The sequence below is a fragment of the Ictalurus furcatus genome, chromosome 4, assembly GCF_023375685.1.
Source record: "Ictalurus furcatus strain D&B chromosome 4, Billie_1.0, whole genome shotgun sequence".
NCBI classification, from domain to species: domain Eukaryota; kingdom Metazoa; phylum Chordata; class Actinopteri; order Siluriformes; family Ictaluridae; genus Ictalurus; species Ictalurus furcatus.
Genome location: NC_071258.1, coordinates 5,875,973 through 5,892,258, shown reverse-complemented (window position 1 = coordinate 5,892,258; position 16,286 = coordinate 5,875,973). Strand labels below are relative to the sequence as shown.

The 16,286-nt window shown below is 40.1% G+C and overlaps 1 protein-coding gene across 5 annotated transcripts in view; it reads right to left on the bottom strand.

Moving 5' to 3' along the window:
* si:cabz01090165.1 (uncharacterized protein LOC100333421 homolog) overlaps window positions 1-16,286 on the bottom strand; it is a 181,925-nt gene that overhangs the window by 18,618 nt on the left and 147,021 nt on the right. For all 5 annotated transcript variants that reach the window (XR_008385684.1, XR_008385685.1, XM_053622634.1 and 2 more), the window contains one exon: window positions 1,027-2,397. Coding sequence is in view for 3 of the 5 variants with exons in the window: in XM_053622634.1 (XP_053478609.1) it covers window positions 1,027-2,387 (1,361 nt within the window). In the remaining 2 variants the exon portion in view is untranslated. The remainder of the gene's footprint in view (window positions 1-1,026; window positions 2,398-16,286) is intronic.

The following is a 16,286-nucleotide window of genomic DNA, read 5'->3' as shown; positions in this document are numbered from 1 at the left end:
ATTTACAACTCTCTAAAAGGCATCCTTGAATTCGGCCAACATTCACAAAACTCCTCCTCCATAATGCAAGGAATTGTGGGCAATATTAACTGAAAAAGTGTCCACAGATCCACAATTCAAAAATTTACCTGACATAGTAGACCATCCGGGTACCTTTTGGGATACTCGTTTTAACATACTACATTTTGAGACACACTAATTCTAATCTCGGATGCTGTTTAGTATGGTTGTATGCCAATAAGAATGCAGGGATTCTCTCGAAGGGTAACTTGATAAATCATTTTCCATGTGTAGAAATGTGCCTTTGAGTGGTTTATGCACACACACACACACACACACACACACACACCCCTCCGATTTCTATTTTCTTCTAAGAGTGTAACCCCAGAAGCTTCAATCAAAAGTGGCAGAAAAGTTGCAAGTCATTTAGATACGTATATTGACCCTGCTAATGTTAAAGCTCAGAAATTTTATTCCAACATCATGCATGAGATATAAATTAATAAATTAATTAACAATACATTTGTAATGACAATATTTTGGCTAGTGAAATTGTTTACTGGCTAATAAACTGGCAAAAATACAAGCCATGCTGATTTAATAAGTAAAAATACATAATTTATTTTTATTTATTCAAAAATGAAATAATTTTAACTGTTTCATTACGGCGAAATTTATGCAATTTGCAATAAGTTTAAAGCACAATAATAACAATTCTTCCTCTTGTTCTACTTCTTTCCCCATACACACGACAAGTAGATAAACTGCAAAGAAAAGTACATCTTTCATCTGACATTTGCTTCAAAAATATAACAAACAAGCCATAGGAATATTCTATTTCTCAGTATGACACTTAACTGAAACCTAAGCTTTAGCTGATCATGAGTAAGACAGTGAAGATCTGTGGATTCTGTGAACTCTGACAGATGCAGTAAATGTCGCACAGTGATCCCCTGTAGAGATCCTATTCCAAAAAATATTACCATCTGTTATAAATCATAAATCAGAAAAGCAAGTCACACTCACCTGTAAATGAGGATCTCGTCCGTGGAGCTGTTGTATTGGATCTGGTACATGCGAACCCCAGGGATATGGCTTTGTGAAGGCCAGCGGATGGTTACTGATGTGGCTGTTATCTCGGTCACACTAACCCGTTGTTCCACTCGTGTCTGCCCCCCACTGCTGTTTGACTTGATGGAGGTGGGCATATCTGAGGGTCCTGGTTCTGGTTCGAGTTTAGGGTCGTAATGTGGTGAGGGGTTCACCACAAGTTCTACAGGGGCCGTGGCCTCTCCAGCCGCATTGGACGCTATACAGGTAAACACACCCGAATCTTTCACAGTGGCTGTAAGGATGTCCAGAGAGCCGTTCTCATAGGCAGTTGTTCTAGAGGTGTTTGCAATCAGCTTGCCATCTGGACTCACCCAGTGTGTTGTAGGTTCAGGATCTCCCACAGACCTGCACCTCAAGCTCACCTCTTGACCTTCCATTACAAACATCTTAGAAGTGTGGCGTGTGATCATGGGTGGCTCGCACACAAACTCCTCCTCACGGATGGTCCAAAAGTACTTCCCAGCTAGTTCTTTGGGAGAGGCGCATGTCTCAAGGTCGTCCTCCCGTGTCAGTCGCCTCAGCCACACCAACTCACAGTTGCAGTGCAGTGGGTTTCCACCAAAGCTTAGCACCAGTGCAGTTAGTGGTGAGCCCTTTGTTTTTGCATAAACTGGTATGCGCAGAAACAGCGGGTCCGGGGGAATCTTCTTCAGCTTGTTGGAGGTCATATCCAGCCTTGCTAGCTTGTGCAGGTTGGAAAAAATGCCCTCAGGCACAAACTCGATGAGGTTGTGATCCAAGCTAAGTGTATTGACGCTAACAAGGAGAGCTATGGTGTCCCATGGGACGTTTATCAGATTGTTATAGGACAGATCCAGATCCTCGAGAGTCTCTAGGAAGTCTTGGAAGGCTCCGTGGGAAATATGTTGCAGCTGGTTATTGGCAAGGATTAGGTGGCGCAGGTTGACCAGACCTTGCAGATGTGTGTCGTCCAGCGCGGTGAGCCGGTTGGCATCAAGGTGCAGCGCGTGGAGCTCCTGCAGGTCGGCAAAGGCATAGGGCAGGATGAGGCTGATGGTGTTGCGAGACAGAGTCAGATGGATGAGGCTACTCATATTGGCGAAGTCGCGGTGCCGGAGTGTGGTGATGAAGTTGTCCATGAGCCGAAGCTCGGCTGTCTGCCGGTCGATGTTGGGTGGCACAAAGAGCAGGCCAGTCTTGGCACACAGGACCGTGTAGGAAGGTAGGAGATTCTGACAGGTGCAACGCTTTGGGCACAGCATAGTTGCAATGGGCAGCACCAACAGAGACAGGCACAAGAGCACTCGCTCCATGGCTGCACTCCTGCAAAATCAGAAGAGGTCCAACACAGAGAAAGAGGTTTTAGCATGCATGTGGTGTACACACTCTAGATTTCTCTTGTTGCCTCTCTCACACACATACATACACCCGAGGGAAGAGTAGAGACCCAAATTCTGAGCCAAAACACTATTTTATTCAGATAGTACAATGTAGACACTCAACAGACGGTCAAAAATACATCTACTGACTGCCAACAACATATGAAATGACCATCAACCAGTGTATTAACTAATTCGAAGCAATTTGTCAATGGTTTATGGTTGTTGATGCTCAGTAGATCATCTATAGACTCAAAGTCTATCACAATATCAAAATCAACTTAACTTTGTGCTCTTCCCTCACACACACACACACACACACACAATTAAAGAATGACACAATGACATTTGCATATGGGATGCTCCATTTAAAATGCTAAATATAATTAAATTTATGATCACAATGCATTCATTTAAATGTTTTTTTTTTTGCCATATAAAACTGCTAAAATGTCTTTTTTAATTACTTTCTAATTTGCAGCTATTATAAAGCATACATAAGCAGTCTAATTATTCAGTCTCACAGATACTTGGACCATTGGATTACACAATTACAAACTACCACGAGCAAAATCAGATGAGTGCGGGATTTAAAGATAATGCATTCACTCCCCAGTGTTGATACACAGGATAAGAATAAGTAATGTATGTCATGCTTGGAATCACTTAATGCATTCTAGTGTTACAAAAAAACACACTGCCACTCCCTACTGTAATTTATGCATGCAGGAACTGCAGAGCAGAGAGAGTAAAAGAGAGGAGTGTGTGTGTGTGTGTGTGTGTGTTATAGGGAGATTGATCCAGAGCTGCCAGCATGCTAAACTTAATTGCCCTCCACCACGTCATAGTCAGAATATATGACACCCACTCCTGTTTCCCTCAAATGTATGTATGATACAGTGAGACCGTTGCACCAGCTGTGTGAATACGAGTAATTATTTTGCGCTAACACTCGCCGCCAATGCTAATGAATATCTGATTTGTGGCCCTTTATTGTTTGTGGATATACTTCCACATTAATAACTTTTGCATAAAAGCACATAAATGTAATTATTTTCACCGCCAGTACACGGCTTGAACCAATATCAGGAAGCCATGCATGGAGAGATGAAAGGGACATGCCATCTGCAGAGGAGGAGGAAACGAGTGAGCTATTTTACACATCTCAGTCAGCAGGGGGAAACGTCGAGCTTTGGGCTTTGTGTGTAGAAATGTTGAAATGGCAGGGAAAGGAATAGGAGGTGGAACGTGAGTGTTTGAGTGAAAGGAGATGGTGGTGCATCCAGGCGAGCTTAAGCCCCCACTCTCCATTACGCACAAAGTCATGGCCACCTCTGAGAAACAGCCATTATCCACAAAACTAACTAAGGAAAGGTCTATCTTTATAGCGTTCTCTTTTCCCTCTCGTTCTACTCCGAAGAGCATTGCATCAGCCTTATATAAGCACATATTTGTTGAACGTTGTCTGGAATGTGATGGAGCAAAAGGATGTGCCTTACATATCAATACACAAGAGGAACTCAGCGCTCCTCCTCTTCCAGCAAGAGTGGCATAACACTTCTCCATTTCCTCTGCCAGGTTTCCGCACCTGCCATCTTCCATCCCAGTGTGCATTGGTGACTCAAACACAGTATGTCCGGATAAGATACTAAACTAAACTATGCATCATGTGTACTCACCTGCTATGTTCATTTTTAGTACAAAGGATTGCTTTGTCGTAAAACTGATTATAACACAATGCTGTTGAATTCTCAAGTCTGATTAATAGAAGCTCTGACAGCTGTACGGATTGTAATTCAAGTTACAGGATTATATTAATGTTATCATTTCTATAGTGACAACTCATTCCCAGGGACTAGCATGCTGGACACAATACATAAACTAAAGCTAGTAATAAATAGATTAAGAATATGTTGTCATTTAACAAGCAAAAATGTTCAATCATGGATATGTTAAAGCTGTAAGTATAAACCGTTAAAAGCATGGAGTTATTTATTAATGAATTTATTTAAAATGATTTATTTTAAGTGTAATCATTGGCTCACAGCAAAAAATGACAACTTATCAGGTAAATTTATCGTGAATATAGTCAAATTTATCTATTATTTCCTAGTACAAGATTTCCATAAGCCAAAGATAAGACCCTTTTCTAGACAATAAAACTATTTCAAGTTTGAAAATGTCTAGAAATAGGTTTAAATACTTTATATTTGGTTTATTGTAATCTTATAATAGGAAATACTAGATCAATTTGACTGTATTCAAGATATTTACACTTGCTTGTGTGATTCCTTACATCCATCCATATATCCATTTTCCATACCGCTTATCCTATACAGGGTCGTTGGGGGGCCTGGAGCCTATCCCAGGGAACTCGTGGCACAAGACGTGGGACACCCTGGATGGGGTGCCAACCCATTGCAAGGCACAATCACACGCAATTTGAAATGTCCATTTGGAAGCAAGTTGGAAATGGGAAAACTACAATGCATGTCTTTGGACTGGGGGAGGAAACCGGAGTACCCTGAGGAAACCCCCGAAGCACGGGAAAACTCTACACACACAGGGTGGAGCCAGGATTTGAAACTCTACCCCTGGAGGTGCGAAGCAAATGTGCTAACCCCCACTGATTCCTTACATATAAGAAACTAAACATAAAATGATGTATCTGAGCTGGAGAGAGGGACATAATTGAATTATGACATGTAACAGAAAAGCAAGGGGTCACTTTTAGTACATTTACCTCTGTACTCTTTCACTATAGAAGCAATCACTCCCATCTATAATGGCTGCATGCATTAATGTTTCAAAGATGTGCAGGTACAGGTGACTCTAAGGATGTTTGAAACCAAAAAGCCTTAGCGTGTACAAAGCATCACCAACTATATAAATACTTAATATAGCCATATACATAAACATCAACCACATCCAGGCTGTATTGTAGACATGGGCTCTTGAGGATGGACTATAGAATGGAAGACATGCACATGTGAAACTAGGGCGTTGTACGCTTTTCCACGTGAAATGTTAATGGAGTGGCATCATGGCTATGTTTTGAATAACAAGGTCTGCTTATGGATACTTGTGGATATTCTGGATCAAATAATTCAGTTTATTTTTTTAAGAAACCAGTATATTATATTTATTTAACCTGACACATTAAGCCATGGATTCTTTAAAATCCTTTGGAACCAAGCTTATTATTCAGATATTCATTTTAATGCATATTATGCAGTGACTGTTATGAATTATTCAGAAACTACAGTGAAAATAATAGGAAAGGTGTGTAGTTATGAGAATGAGGACCATCACTTGGGAGTTTAAGAGGTTAAAAGCAAGTTGTAATTCGGACAAAACTACATATGTCCTATTTTTAACAAACTAGAAAGTAGTTTCAGACACCACATCTATGCTGAATGGTTTGAGCTCAGCTAGGGGTTTAAGAAAGCTTGTTTTTTTAAAGTAATGTAAGACACCTCAGAGAAATACTGTTAGATTGGGCCATTGGTGAAATGTGATAGAATCACTTCCTTCAATCACTGCAAGTGAATTGACAGACGTTGATAATATATTCACAGCTTTTCAGAGTTATGGAAATTACTGGGTTTTGACTTGACAGTTGGATTGCCACCTTTTAAACAAGTGTGGTTAATAAAATGGCAGGCTTCTTCCAAAGTTAAATGTAGTTACTGCAGGAGTATAAGACAGCAAGCTTAGTAAGGAAAAAAAAAAAAAAACCACAATAGAGTGTGCTGTTAAAGGAAAATAATCAGTAATGTGTGATGTGATCAAAAAGGGCCATTCCATCCTGAAGGTGATTATTTTCCTGTAACAGCATGTCACGAAATGTTTTATTTCTCCTACACTACAGGAATTTACCAATGTTAGCATTTAAATAAATAAATAAATAAATAAATAAATAAATAAATAAATAAATAATAACACATCATACTTTTTATCCACTTATAGTTATGGCACTTAACTGTTAAAAAATGTTGACACTGGAGGCTCGCTCCAAAATTAAATATCTCCTCGTAGAAACTTTCAACAATTAAGATTGCTTAACTTTCTAAATGTGCTCTACTTCAAACTCTGACAAGGAAACAACCTATTTTAGGGTTGTACATTGAATCTAGGGTTTCACCAGAGGGACAAACCGAAGAAGCCTATATTAAGGGTTATAGATTTATAGCATATTGGCCAAAAGGCCAAAATCTATAACCCTTAATATAGGCTTCTTCGGTCACCTCACCATCACACCCATATGTGGTTCTTCCCCAAACTTTTGGAAGCACACAATTGTCTACAATGTCTTTGTATACTGTAGCATAAGATTTCCCTTCACTGGAACTTAGGGGCCCAAACATGTTCCAGCATGATGATGCCCCTGTGCACAAAGTGAGGTCCACGAAGACAGGATTGTCGAGGTTGGTGTGGAAGAACTCGAGTGACCTGCACAAAGCCCTGACCTCATCTCCACTGAACACCTTTGGGATGAACTGAAATGCTGACTTCACCCAGGCCATGCTCTAAAATCTATTGGAAAGCCTTCCCATATGGGTGTGATTGTTCAGGTGTCAACATACTTTTGGCTATGTAGTGTATATCCATTACGGCGACATGTACACTAGAAACGACTAATGTCAGAGTCTGAGGAGATCAACAGCTTCGAGTAGAATCTCAAAGCTGCCTTCATTTTAATTACAGTGTTTCTGGTAAAATGTTACCACATGCTAAGTTTCATTCCTTACGTTGTTTCCTAGTCATTGTCCATCTCTCGAAAATTCTGGGTGATACTACTCTACGTGTAATAATGAAATATATAAAAACCCCAGACAAAACGTGATTAGACCAAGACAAATGGAAAACCATATATACTTCATAGTAGAGCTTCACTCATTGAGTGTTGCACTTTCACTTTTATGTACCTAGAATGTGATCCAGAGACTGTAAACTAATTCAGCACATACTCTACACTCTAAATAGCAACCTAAATAAGAACTAGAATAGAATTTGTCCTATTTTTATTATTCTGCCAGGCAGCTATAAGCCTGTTAACACCAGTGGAGTTCTGTCTGTTATGAAAAGCTATTTTAATCACCTCAGTAGTAAACATGGCCTAATTGCTCTTCTTGGAAACCTTTAAGATCAGGAAAGAATATTACTGCTTGTGTGTGTGCATGCATTTGTATTTGTACTACATTGTGTAGTACAGTAGGAAACATTTCCTTGAGCTGATTAGCTTGTAATCTCAATCTGAGCTCTAAAAACTGCTGTATTATGATATCTAGTTTGCCTATTTGCATTTCTGCATAGCCCTGATTGAGGCGGTATGAACAGAGGAAGCTGAGATGTGGTATTTGCACATGGCATGTTCTGCACTTCCTCTGCATAGCCAAGTACTAAATCAGAAGCCCCAAAGATTACACCCAGGCATAAGGTGTGAGTTTCAGTCACTCCCCTGTGCTAGCATGCTGAAGTCAAGCAAAAGTGTCCAAACAAAGCACAGAGAGCACTTCACCCATGACCCAAATATGGCATTTCAACCAGGATGGGTGCCAAAGTGGCACCATTTATACATCTACTTACTAATAAAAAAAAGCCACAACTCTCACAAGCTAACCAGAAACATGGCGCATATCGACATCTGATAAGTATCATTTAATGGCGGACAAGTGGAAGGGGGGCAGGGCAGAATATAGTTTTGACCGCTTGAGTGCTGAATAATTGCAGGTTGTTCAGGTTTTAATAGAAAGGACGGGTCGAATAGGTGCTTGTCTGGCAATTATTCTTTACTGTGCATTAGCCAGAGGCAGGCAGCACCTGCATGCATTACCAGACTGATCAGAGGTGAGAGGAAGAGAGCCTGCATGGCACATTGCAGCTGGTTTACCATAGAGATCTGTGTTTATACCAGTCAATACGAGTGTCTTCTATCACCTGAACACAAGCCAGCATACTGGAAACAATCACTCAAAAAGCCATCTCGCTGTGACCACATGGATGTTATTAACACTTTTTAGAAAGGAAAAAATGTCCAGTCATTATTGTCCACTACGATTATGTGTTTTTTAACTAGTAATTAACTGGTATCCTTTAAAAAATGAAGCCGAATGCCCTTCGTACGTCTCTTAGTTGGTTACACATTGATTATACACTTTTGTACCGTAATTGCTCTGCCTACGAATATTATAATCCGGCTCAATTACCATAATAAAGCTAGTTTGTGGCACAGAGGGTGATTTGGGTGTACAGAGGGGCTGCATGTTTGTTATTTCTGGATGAGAATCTCTAAAATATATACAGTGCTCTGAAAAGTCTACTCCTCCTGCAGTTCACATTTGCATATTTACGCCTCTATGAATATTCACAGAGCACCTTCTGTGAATAACAATCATTTTATACCGGAATTTCTCAGCTCCCTTTCGCACACATCCACACCTACATCTAATTTTTGTCTTTCACACACACATCTAACACCCAAATAGTCTCTCTTTTTTGTTACATGGACCAAATTTGTTCACATTTGCATAAAAACCAGGAATTGCCAGATTGCATTTTTGTCCTAAAGCACTACTTCTCAATCATGCAAGCTCTCATTCCTCCTCATTTTAGGTAAAACAGGGCACAAGCAGAGTATGAGAGTGTGACAGGAGAGCTGTGGTCCTCCTATGCACACTCTTTGCAGATGCACTTGACAGATCCATCAACACTCCACTTGCAGTCATAGCTACTATGGCTTCCAGGGGCTGTGCATCATCCCAATTATATTAAACAACCAAGCCTGCTCTATCTGGCCCTTTTCAGCTCACATTGAGCTCCCCAGTAGTGTGACTGTAAAGTGCATGAGATGACAGTAATGATGCTGAGGCATCAGAGCAGGCAACAACAGTAACGATAATCTGTCCAGTGCAGCAAAAGAGTAAATGGTGTTAGTGCTAGTAATTACGCCATGATCCTCCTCGTTGCTGTCTTTAATAGAGCAGACCTTTGGCCGGGTAAGCTTCTGCAAGAGACACGCTTATGAACAACTCACATGCCTGTACACAGACTGTTTCATTTATATGCACATTCAAAAGAAGTTGCAGAAATGATAATCAGTGATACATAGTACAGTTATTATATTGTATAGCGGTACACTGTATTGACGGATAAAAAAATAATGTATAAACAGTAAAAGGCCAAATGTGCCAAATTTGTGTTGAATTGTCAGTTCAAAATAAAGAATCACTTTTATAGAGAATAGCTAATTGAAACTCTTCTTATTTGCCTACAGACATTAATTCATGACTGCAAACTTAGTTTTATGAGCCAAAATCCAACTGTTAGGAATAGTAGAAGATGAATAGCTAAGGGGCAAGGAGTTCTAATTTTTCTAAGAATTTCATTTGTATATAATCCAACAGAATCACTCTCGCGCTCATTCCTATAAATTTGATCAGGATGATCATATGAGTAGGTAGCAACTAGTCTCGCAAGCCAGAGCTCTAACTTCTCTGGAAAGTCTGGTATATTTCCTCCATAAATATGACCAAGACTTTCACAGAAAGTGGCCATTTGTCTGAGTGCAAATGACCAACTACAAACCTTTTTTCCATAGCCTGTTGTTTAAGATTATCTTGTTTACTTATGACTAACAACTTCAAACAAGAACCTTTAATAACCCATATAGATGGGATCCATCCATCCATCCATTTTCTGTACAGCGTATCTTACACAGGGTCGCGGGGAGCCTGGAGCCCATCCCACTGAACTTGTGACACAAGGTGGGGACACCCTGGATGGGGTGCCAACCCATCGCAGGGCACAATCACACACACATTCATACACTACAGAGAATTTGGAAATGTCAATCAGCCAGAATGCATGTCTTTGTACTCTGGTTTCCTCACCCAGTCCATGGAGGAAATCCCTGAAGCAAGGGGAGAACTTTGTGCACACAGGGCGCAGGTGGGATTCGAACCCCCAACTCTGGAGGTGCAAGACAAATGTACTAACAAATAAGCGATCATGCCCTAGATGGGATCTATGGACCTTTTTATGAATCCAATGATTACTTGCAGCTTATTGCTCTGGCCACATCTGCAGTCCTCATGCCTCCCTGCAGCAGGCCTATGGCATGTTCACGCAGGTGAGCAGGCACACTAGGCATTTTTCTTCTGGTGTTTTCAGAGTCAGTAGAAAGGCCTCTTTAGTGTCCTAAGTTATTGTAACTGTGACCTTAATTTCCTACTGCCTGTAAACTGTTAGTGTCTTAAGGACTGTTCCACAGGTACATGTGCAATAATTGTTTGTGGTTCATTGAACAAGCATGAAAAGCATTGTTTAAACCCTTGCCAATAAAGATCTGTAAAGGTTATTTGGATTTTACTAAATTATCTTTAAAATAAGGATGCACAGTGGCTTACTGGGTAGCACATTTGCCTCATACCGCCAGGGTTCGATTCTCGCCATGGCCTTGTGTGTACTCCTGATCTGCGTACTCCGGTTTCCTCCCCCAGTCCAAAGACATGCATGCTAGGCTGACTGCTTATTATATTATATTATATTATATTATATTATATATATATATATACACACATACACATACATACACACACACACACACATTCATGTGAATAAATAATACTGTCACGTTATGGAGGTTAGGACCGATGCAAGCACAGATAAGAGCTTTATTAGACAAGGGAGAAGAGGCACACACATCCAAATCATCCATAACGTGGTCAAAAACAGGCAAAAGGTCAGGCGATCTGCAAATAAGCATAAACAAGGCTAAACTGGAATCAAAGAACAAGGCCAAGAGCAGGATCAAAACTATGAGCCATGAAACTATGACCACAGGCTTGGTACACAGAAAACACTCACATAATACTTCGCAGTGGTTGTGTGTGTGAGAGTCTGTTAAGTAGTGTAGTGTGATTGAGAACAGATGCGTGTGATTAGTCCTCAGGAGAAAGTGACGTGTCTGTGTGTTCCATTGGGAGTTGTAATCATCGGCCATGTTTGCAGTTTGTGGTGCATTATGGGAAATGGAGTAGCTGGTTTGCCATGATATGACATGGACATAATTGGACAAGCAAACATTTGATCCTGTTTTAGACAGTGACTATTAATAAAAGGTGATACACTCGATCAAATGACATAAAATTTACATTTTCTAGTTATTTTCACAATTTAAATGAACAAAAAACAAATCAGTCACATGGAAAAAGTAAGTATAGCCCTATATTTACCACACCTTCAAATCCAGGTTTTCACGATTGGGTGCCAGTGATTAGAACCTGCTTAGGGAGTGCAGATGGAACCTGTCTTATTTATACCCCTCTCATATCTAGTGTCTGGTGTTCCCTTTGTTACTGAGGTGTGTGGTGTTATCATGCCAAGATCTAAAGAGTTCTGTAAGGCCTTCAGAAAAAAAGGTTGTGGATACCTATTAGTCTGGCAAGGAATTTAAAAAGATCTCCAAATTATTTGAAATGCACCATTCCACTGTAAGGAAAATAATTTACAAATGGCACCGATTTCAAATGACTGCCAATTTGTCCAGGACTGGCCGTCCTAGCAAATTCAGCCAAAGAGCAGACTGTCTGATGCAAAAAGAAGTCTCCAAAAATTTCATCACAGGATCTGCTAGCAAGTTTGCAACTGTTGGTGTCAAAGTGCATGCTTCTACAGTCAGAAAGAGATTGCACAAATTTGACATGCATGGGAGGCGTGCCAGGAAAAAACATTTGAAAGACTACAGTTTGCCAATGAGCATATAGGCAAAGACCAGGCCTTTGGAATAATGTACTCTGGACAGACGAATCAAAGATAGAGCGGCTTGGCCACAGTAACAGCAGACATGTTCGGTGCAGACCAAAGACAGCTTTTGAGGAGAAGCACCTCATACCAACTGTGAAGCACGGTGGTGGAAATGTTATGGTTTGGGGTTGCTTTGCTGCCTCACGGACTGGACAGCTTGCATTCATTGATTCAACTATGAATTCTGCATCATATCAAAGAGTGCTTGAAGATAACTGAGAGGCCATGTATCTGAAAGTTGAAGTTGAACCAAAAGTGGAACTTTCAACAGCATAATGATCATAAACCCCAAGGAGTGGCTCAAAAAGAAAAAGAAGACATGGAGGGTTAAGGAATGGCCTAGTCAAAGCCTAAATTTGAATCCCATTGAAATGTTGTGGGGGGATTTGAAACGGTCAGGACATGCAAGAAAACCCTCAAACATCTTGCAACTGAAAGAATATTGCATGCAATATTGTATATAGCAACAGAGTGGTCAAAAATTCCTATTGTCATTGTGGTTTTGTTCAAGTACATCAACTTTATTAATAGGCACTCTTTCAAAGATGCTCAAATGTTTGCTCATCCAAATATGGTAAAAAAAAAGGCATTAATTTCTATGTGGTATACTTATTTTTTCACATGACTGCATATAGTTATATATAAGTAATCTACTATCTATATATAGATATAGATAATATGGATTAAACTGTATAGATAATTCAGGCTCCCAAGTGGTGCACCATTTCCAAATACATGGTAAAGGCTCTCAACTTTGACCTACTCTTTGTATAAGCAAGGATCATTGACACTGAACTCAGAAAAACAAGTCTATGGAATATGAGAACTACACAGCAAATTACCCCAATGTTGAATTAACACCATCAATGTTGACTTATTATTTACTTTGTTACTTCAACATCTACAGTGTTCATTTAGATCCAGCTATATAAACATTCTAATATTAATTTCACAAAATGTAATTTGCTGAAAATGGCAGAGTGAACTACAGGGATTGGTAGCAAATTTGTGAAGAAAACTGGTATACACATTGGTATGCACATTTGAGCTAATATGGAATACACTTGGAGAACACGAGGCGTCACAAATGACAGCTGGAGAAATCTTCCTATTAGAGGCATGCTGGAGTTTCATAGTGAGCCTGGGAAGTCTCCAAGGAAACCGAAGAATGGTAAATTCATTTTTTTTTTTTTCAGCCAGGAGATGAATATACACATTGAAGCAAGAAGTGAGGCCACCTTACCTAAAGTATATTTGATGTCCACCTCTTCTAAATGCTAAACAGAAATTTCAACAAACTGAGGACACATCATAATGCAGAACTAAAAGACCAGGACATGAAAGTCAAGTCCAGCTTCCTGGATAAAGAAATGGGTAAGCACACAGACAAATCTCACCACTGAAAATAGTGAAAGTATCTGTCCTCTGAAGACAGCTCAACAGCTTCCAAATTTAAGGTGTGGAAAGAAATATGAAATAAATATGCCATCTACAGTTGGTCTGAGGCAAGAAAGGATATGTGATTGGCATTATCAATCACAAGGAAATAGTTTTTGGAGGAGTTTAGGTACATTCCTATATGTTTAATGATTGTATCCCAACCCTGTCCAGGGTGTACCCCGCCTTGTGCCCGATGCTCCCTGGGATAGGCTCCAGGTTTCCCCGTGACCCTGAAAAGGATAGAAGATGGATGGATGGATGGATGGATGGACTGTACCCCAGGAGGGTGGTAGGAACAATTTAAACTATCTTACTTTATAAATATAGTAAGATCTATAGTATTACATTTCTGGTGTGGGATGCAGTGTACATGTAGGCCTCTAGCACGAATTTTCTTTAAAATACAAGAGAAAAAAAACATGCATCAAGACTCTTCTCTGTACTTGTACCAAAGTGGTAGAGTGAATTTCCCCTGGCTGTCCAAACAGATGACTCACTGGCTGTCTCTAAAGAAATAACAGAAAACTTACCTATTCACCAGGCACTTAAATGAGCACCAATAAAAAAATCTTGACTATTAAATTTTTTTTGTTGTTGTCCTAACTCATACTAAGTCATCTCTAACAAGGTTTTTAGCTTGACCCTGACTGGCACTGCGTGACATTTACTGCTTTCATTCATTCATCAGTAACTGGTTTATCCTGATTAGTTTCACAGTAGTTCAAATAATTACTAAATCTGTTTTTACTTTGAAAAATAGAACCAAATCATCACAAAGTCCCCCTCTCTGTGCAGTTTTGCTTGCCGATCATTCTCCAAGTACTTTGTTTGTTTTGCCTTTGTTTTGGTTTTGGTCCTGTCTCTACCCCTGCCCTGTGATTGGTCTGTTATTAATTGTGTTCACCTGTTTGCTGTTAGCTTTCAATTCTTTCATTTTTCTATTTATACCCAGCTGTTTCTACATTTTGTTGCAGTCTTATCATGCATGAAGCCTGAGTCCTGTTTCCCTTTGTTTCATAGTTTTGACTTAGCATTTCCCTTTTTTATGAGATTATGGATTTTCCTAGTTTGTTGCTGCCTGACTGTACTTTGACCCATAGACTTTGAAAATGATGCATGGATTGCCCTAAATAAATATCACACCGAGTACCCACGCTTGTATTATGCCTTCACTTTCTGAAAATTAGACAACTAAGGTGCAAATCTACTAAAAAAATGGGCAAGCGTGAGAATCCGAGCGACTTTGACAAGGGCCAAACTGTGATGGCTGTGAGCATCAGAGCTGGACCAGGGAGCAATGGAAGGAGGTGGCTTGGTCTGATGAATCATGTTTTCTTTTACATCATGTGGATGGTCGTGTGCATGTGCATCACTTTCTTGGGAAAGAGATGGCACCAGGATGCTCTACAGGAAGAAGCCAAGCCAACGGAGGCAGTGTGATGCTCTGGGCAATGTTCTACTGGGAACCCTTGTGTCCTGGCATTCATGTGGCTGTTACTTTGACACATACCACCTACCTAAACATTGTTGCAGACCAAGTATATCCCTTCATGGCAACTGTATTCCCTAATGCCGGAGGCCTCTTTCAGCATAACAAAAAATTGTTCAGGAATGGTTTGAAGAACATGACAAGAATTCAAATTTTTGACTTGACCTCCAAATTCCCCAGATCTCAGTCTGATCAAGCATCCAGGAGATCTGCTAGACAAACAAGTCCAATCCATGGAGGCCAAACCTGCTTGGTGCCAGATACCACAACACACCTTCAGAGGTTTTGTGGAGTCCATGCCTCAATGGGTCAGAGCTGTTTTGGCGGCACAAGGGGAACCTACACAATATTAGGAAGGTGATTTTAATGTTATGTCTGGTTAGTATATATATATATATACCACTGGCAATGAGTTTCTGAAATTACAGAGTTCTTTCCTACATGCTCAATCCTGGAACCTTCAATCTCTTCCTGCAATGGCTAGGGGTGCAATGGCTAGAAAAGGGTGTCAAGGTGTGTGATACGGATTACTTAATCCCAATCATATGAGCCATGAGAAATGGATAAATAACTGCAGTATATATATATATATATATATATATATATATATATATATATATATATATATATAATAGGATGTCAAGTAGAAGTGAATTGGGGGATTTCAATTGTAATCCTTTCAGGATGGGTACACATGCGGAGCTAACATGCTCTCTGGGACATAAGTGTGAGTGTTTGCCAGGTACAAGATGAGCACAGAGGAAGCCGAGGGGTGAAGCTCATCCAGGAGCCGTGTCTCATGCTGTGTCTGCGGAATTGAACAGCTCTTCTGTGAAAATGTGAGGCTAACTTTATTCGCACCCAGCATCCTTGCAACACTGTGAGGATTGACATAACATTCATTTTCAAGTGGCATGAAAACATATGTGACATATGCCAAACACATATGTCATTTACAAGTGTCCGTGTGTGTCTCTCTCTGTGTGGGATTTAGAGGTATCTTTATAAAATTGTTGCACCAATTTATCCAAGCTATCTTTACACTATTCAACCTGGCCATGTGCAACTTAATAGTCTGCTTGGCTGGGTTACATGAC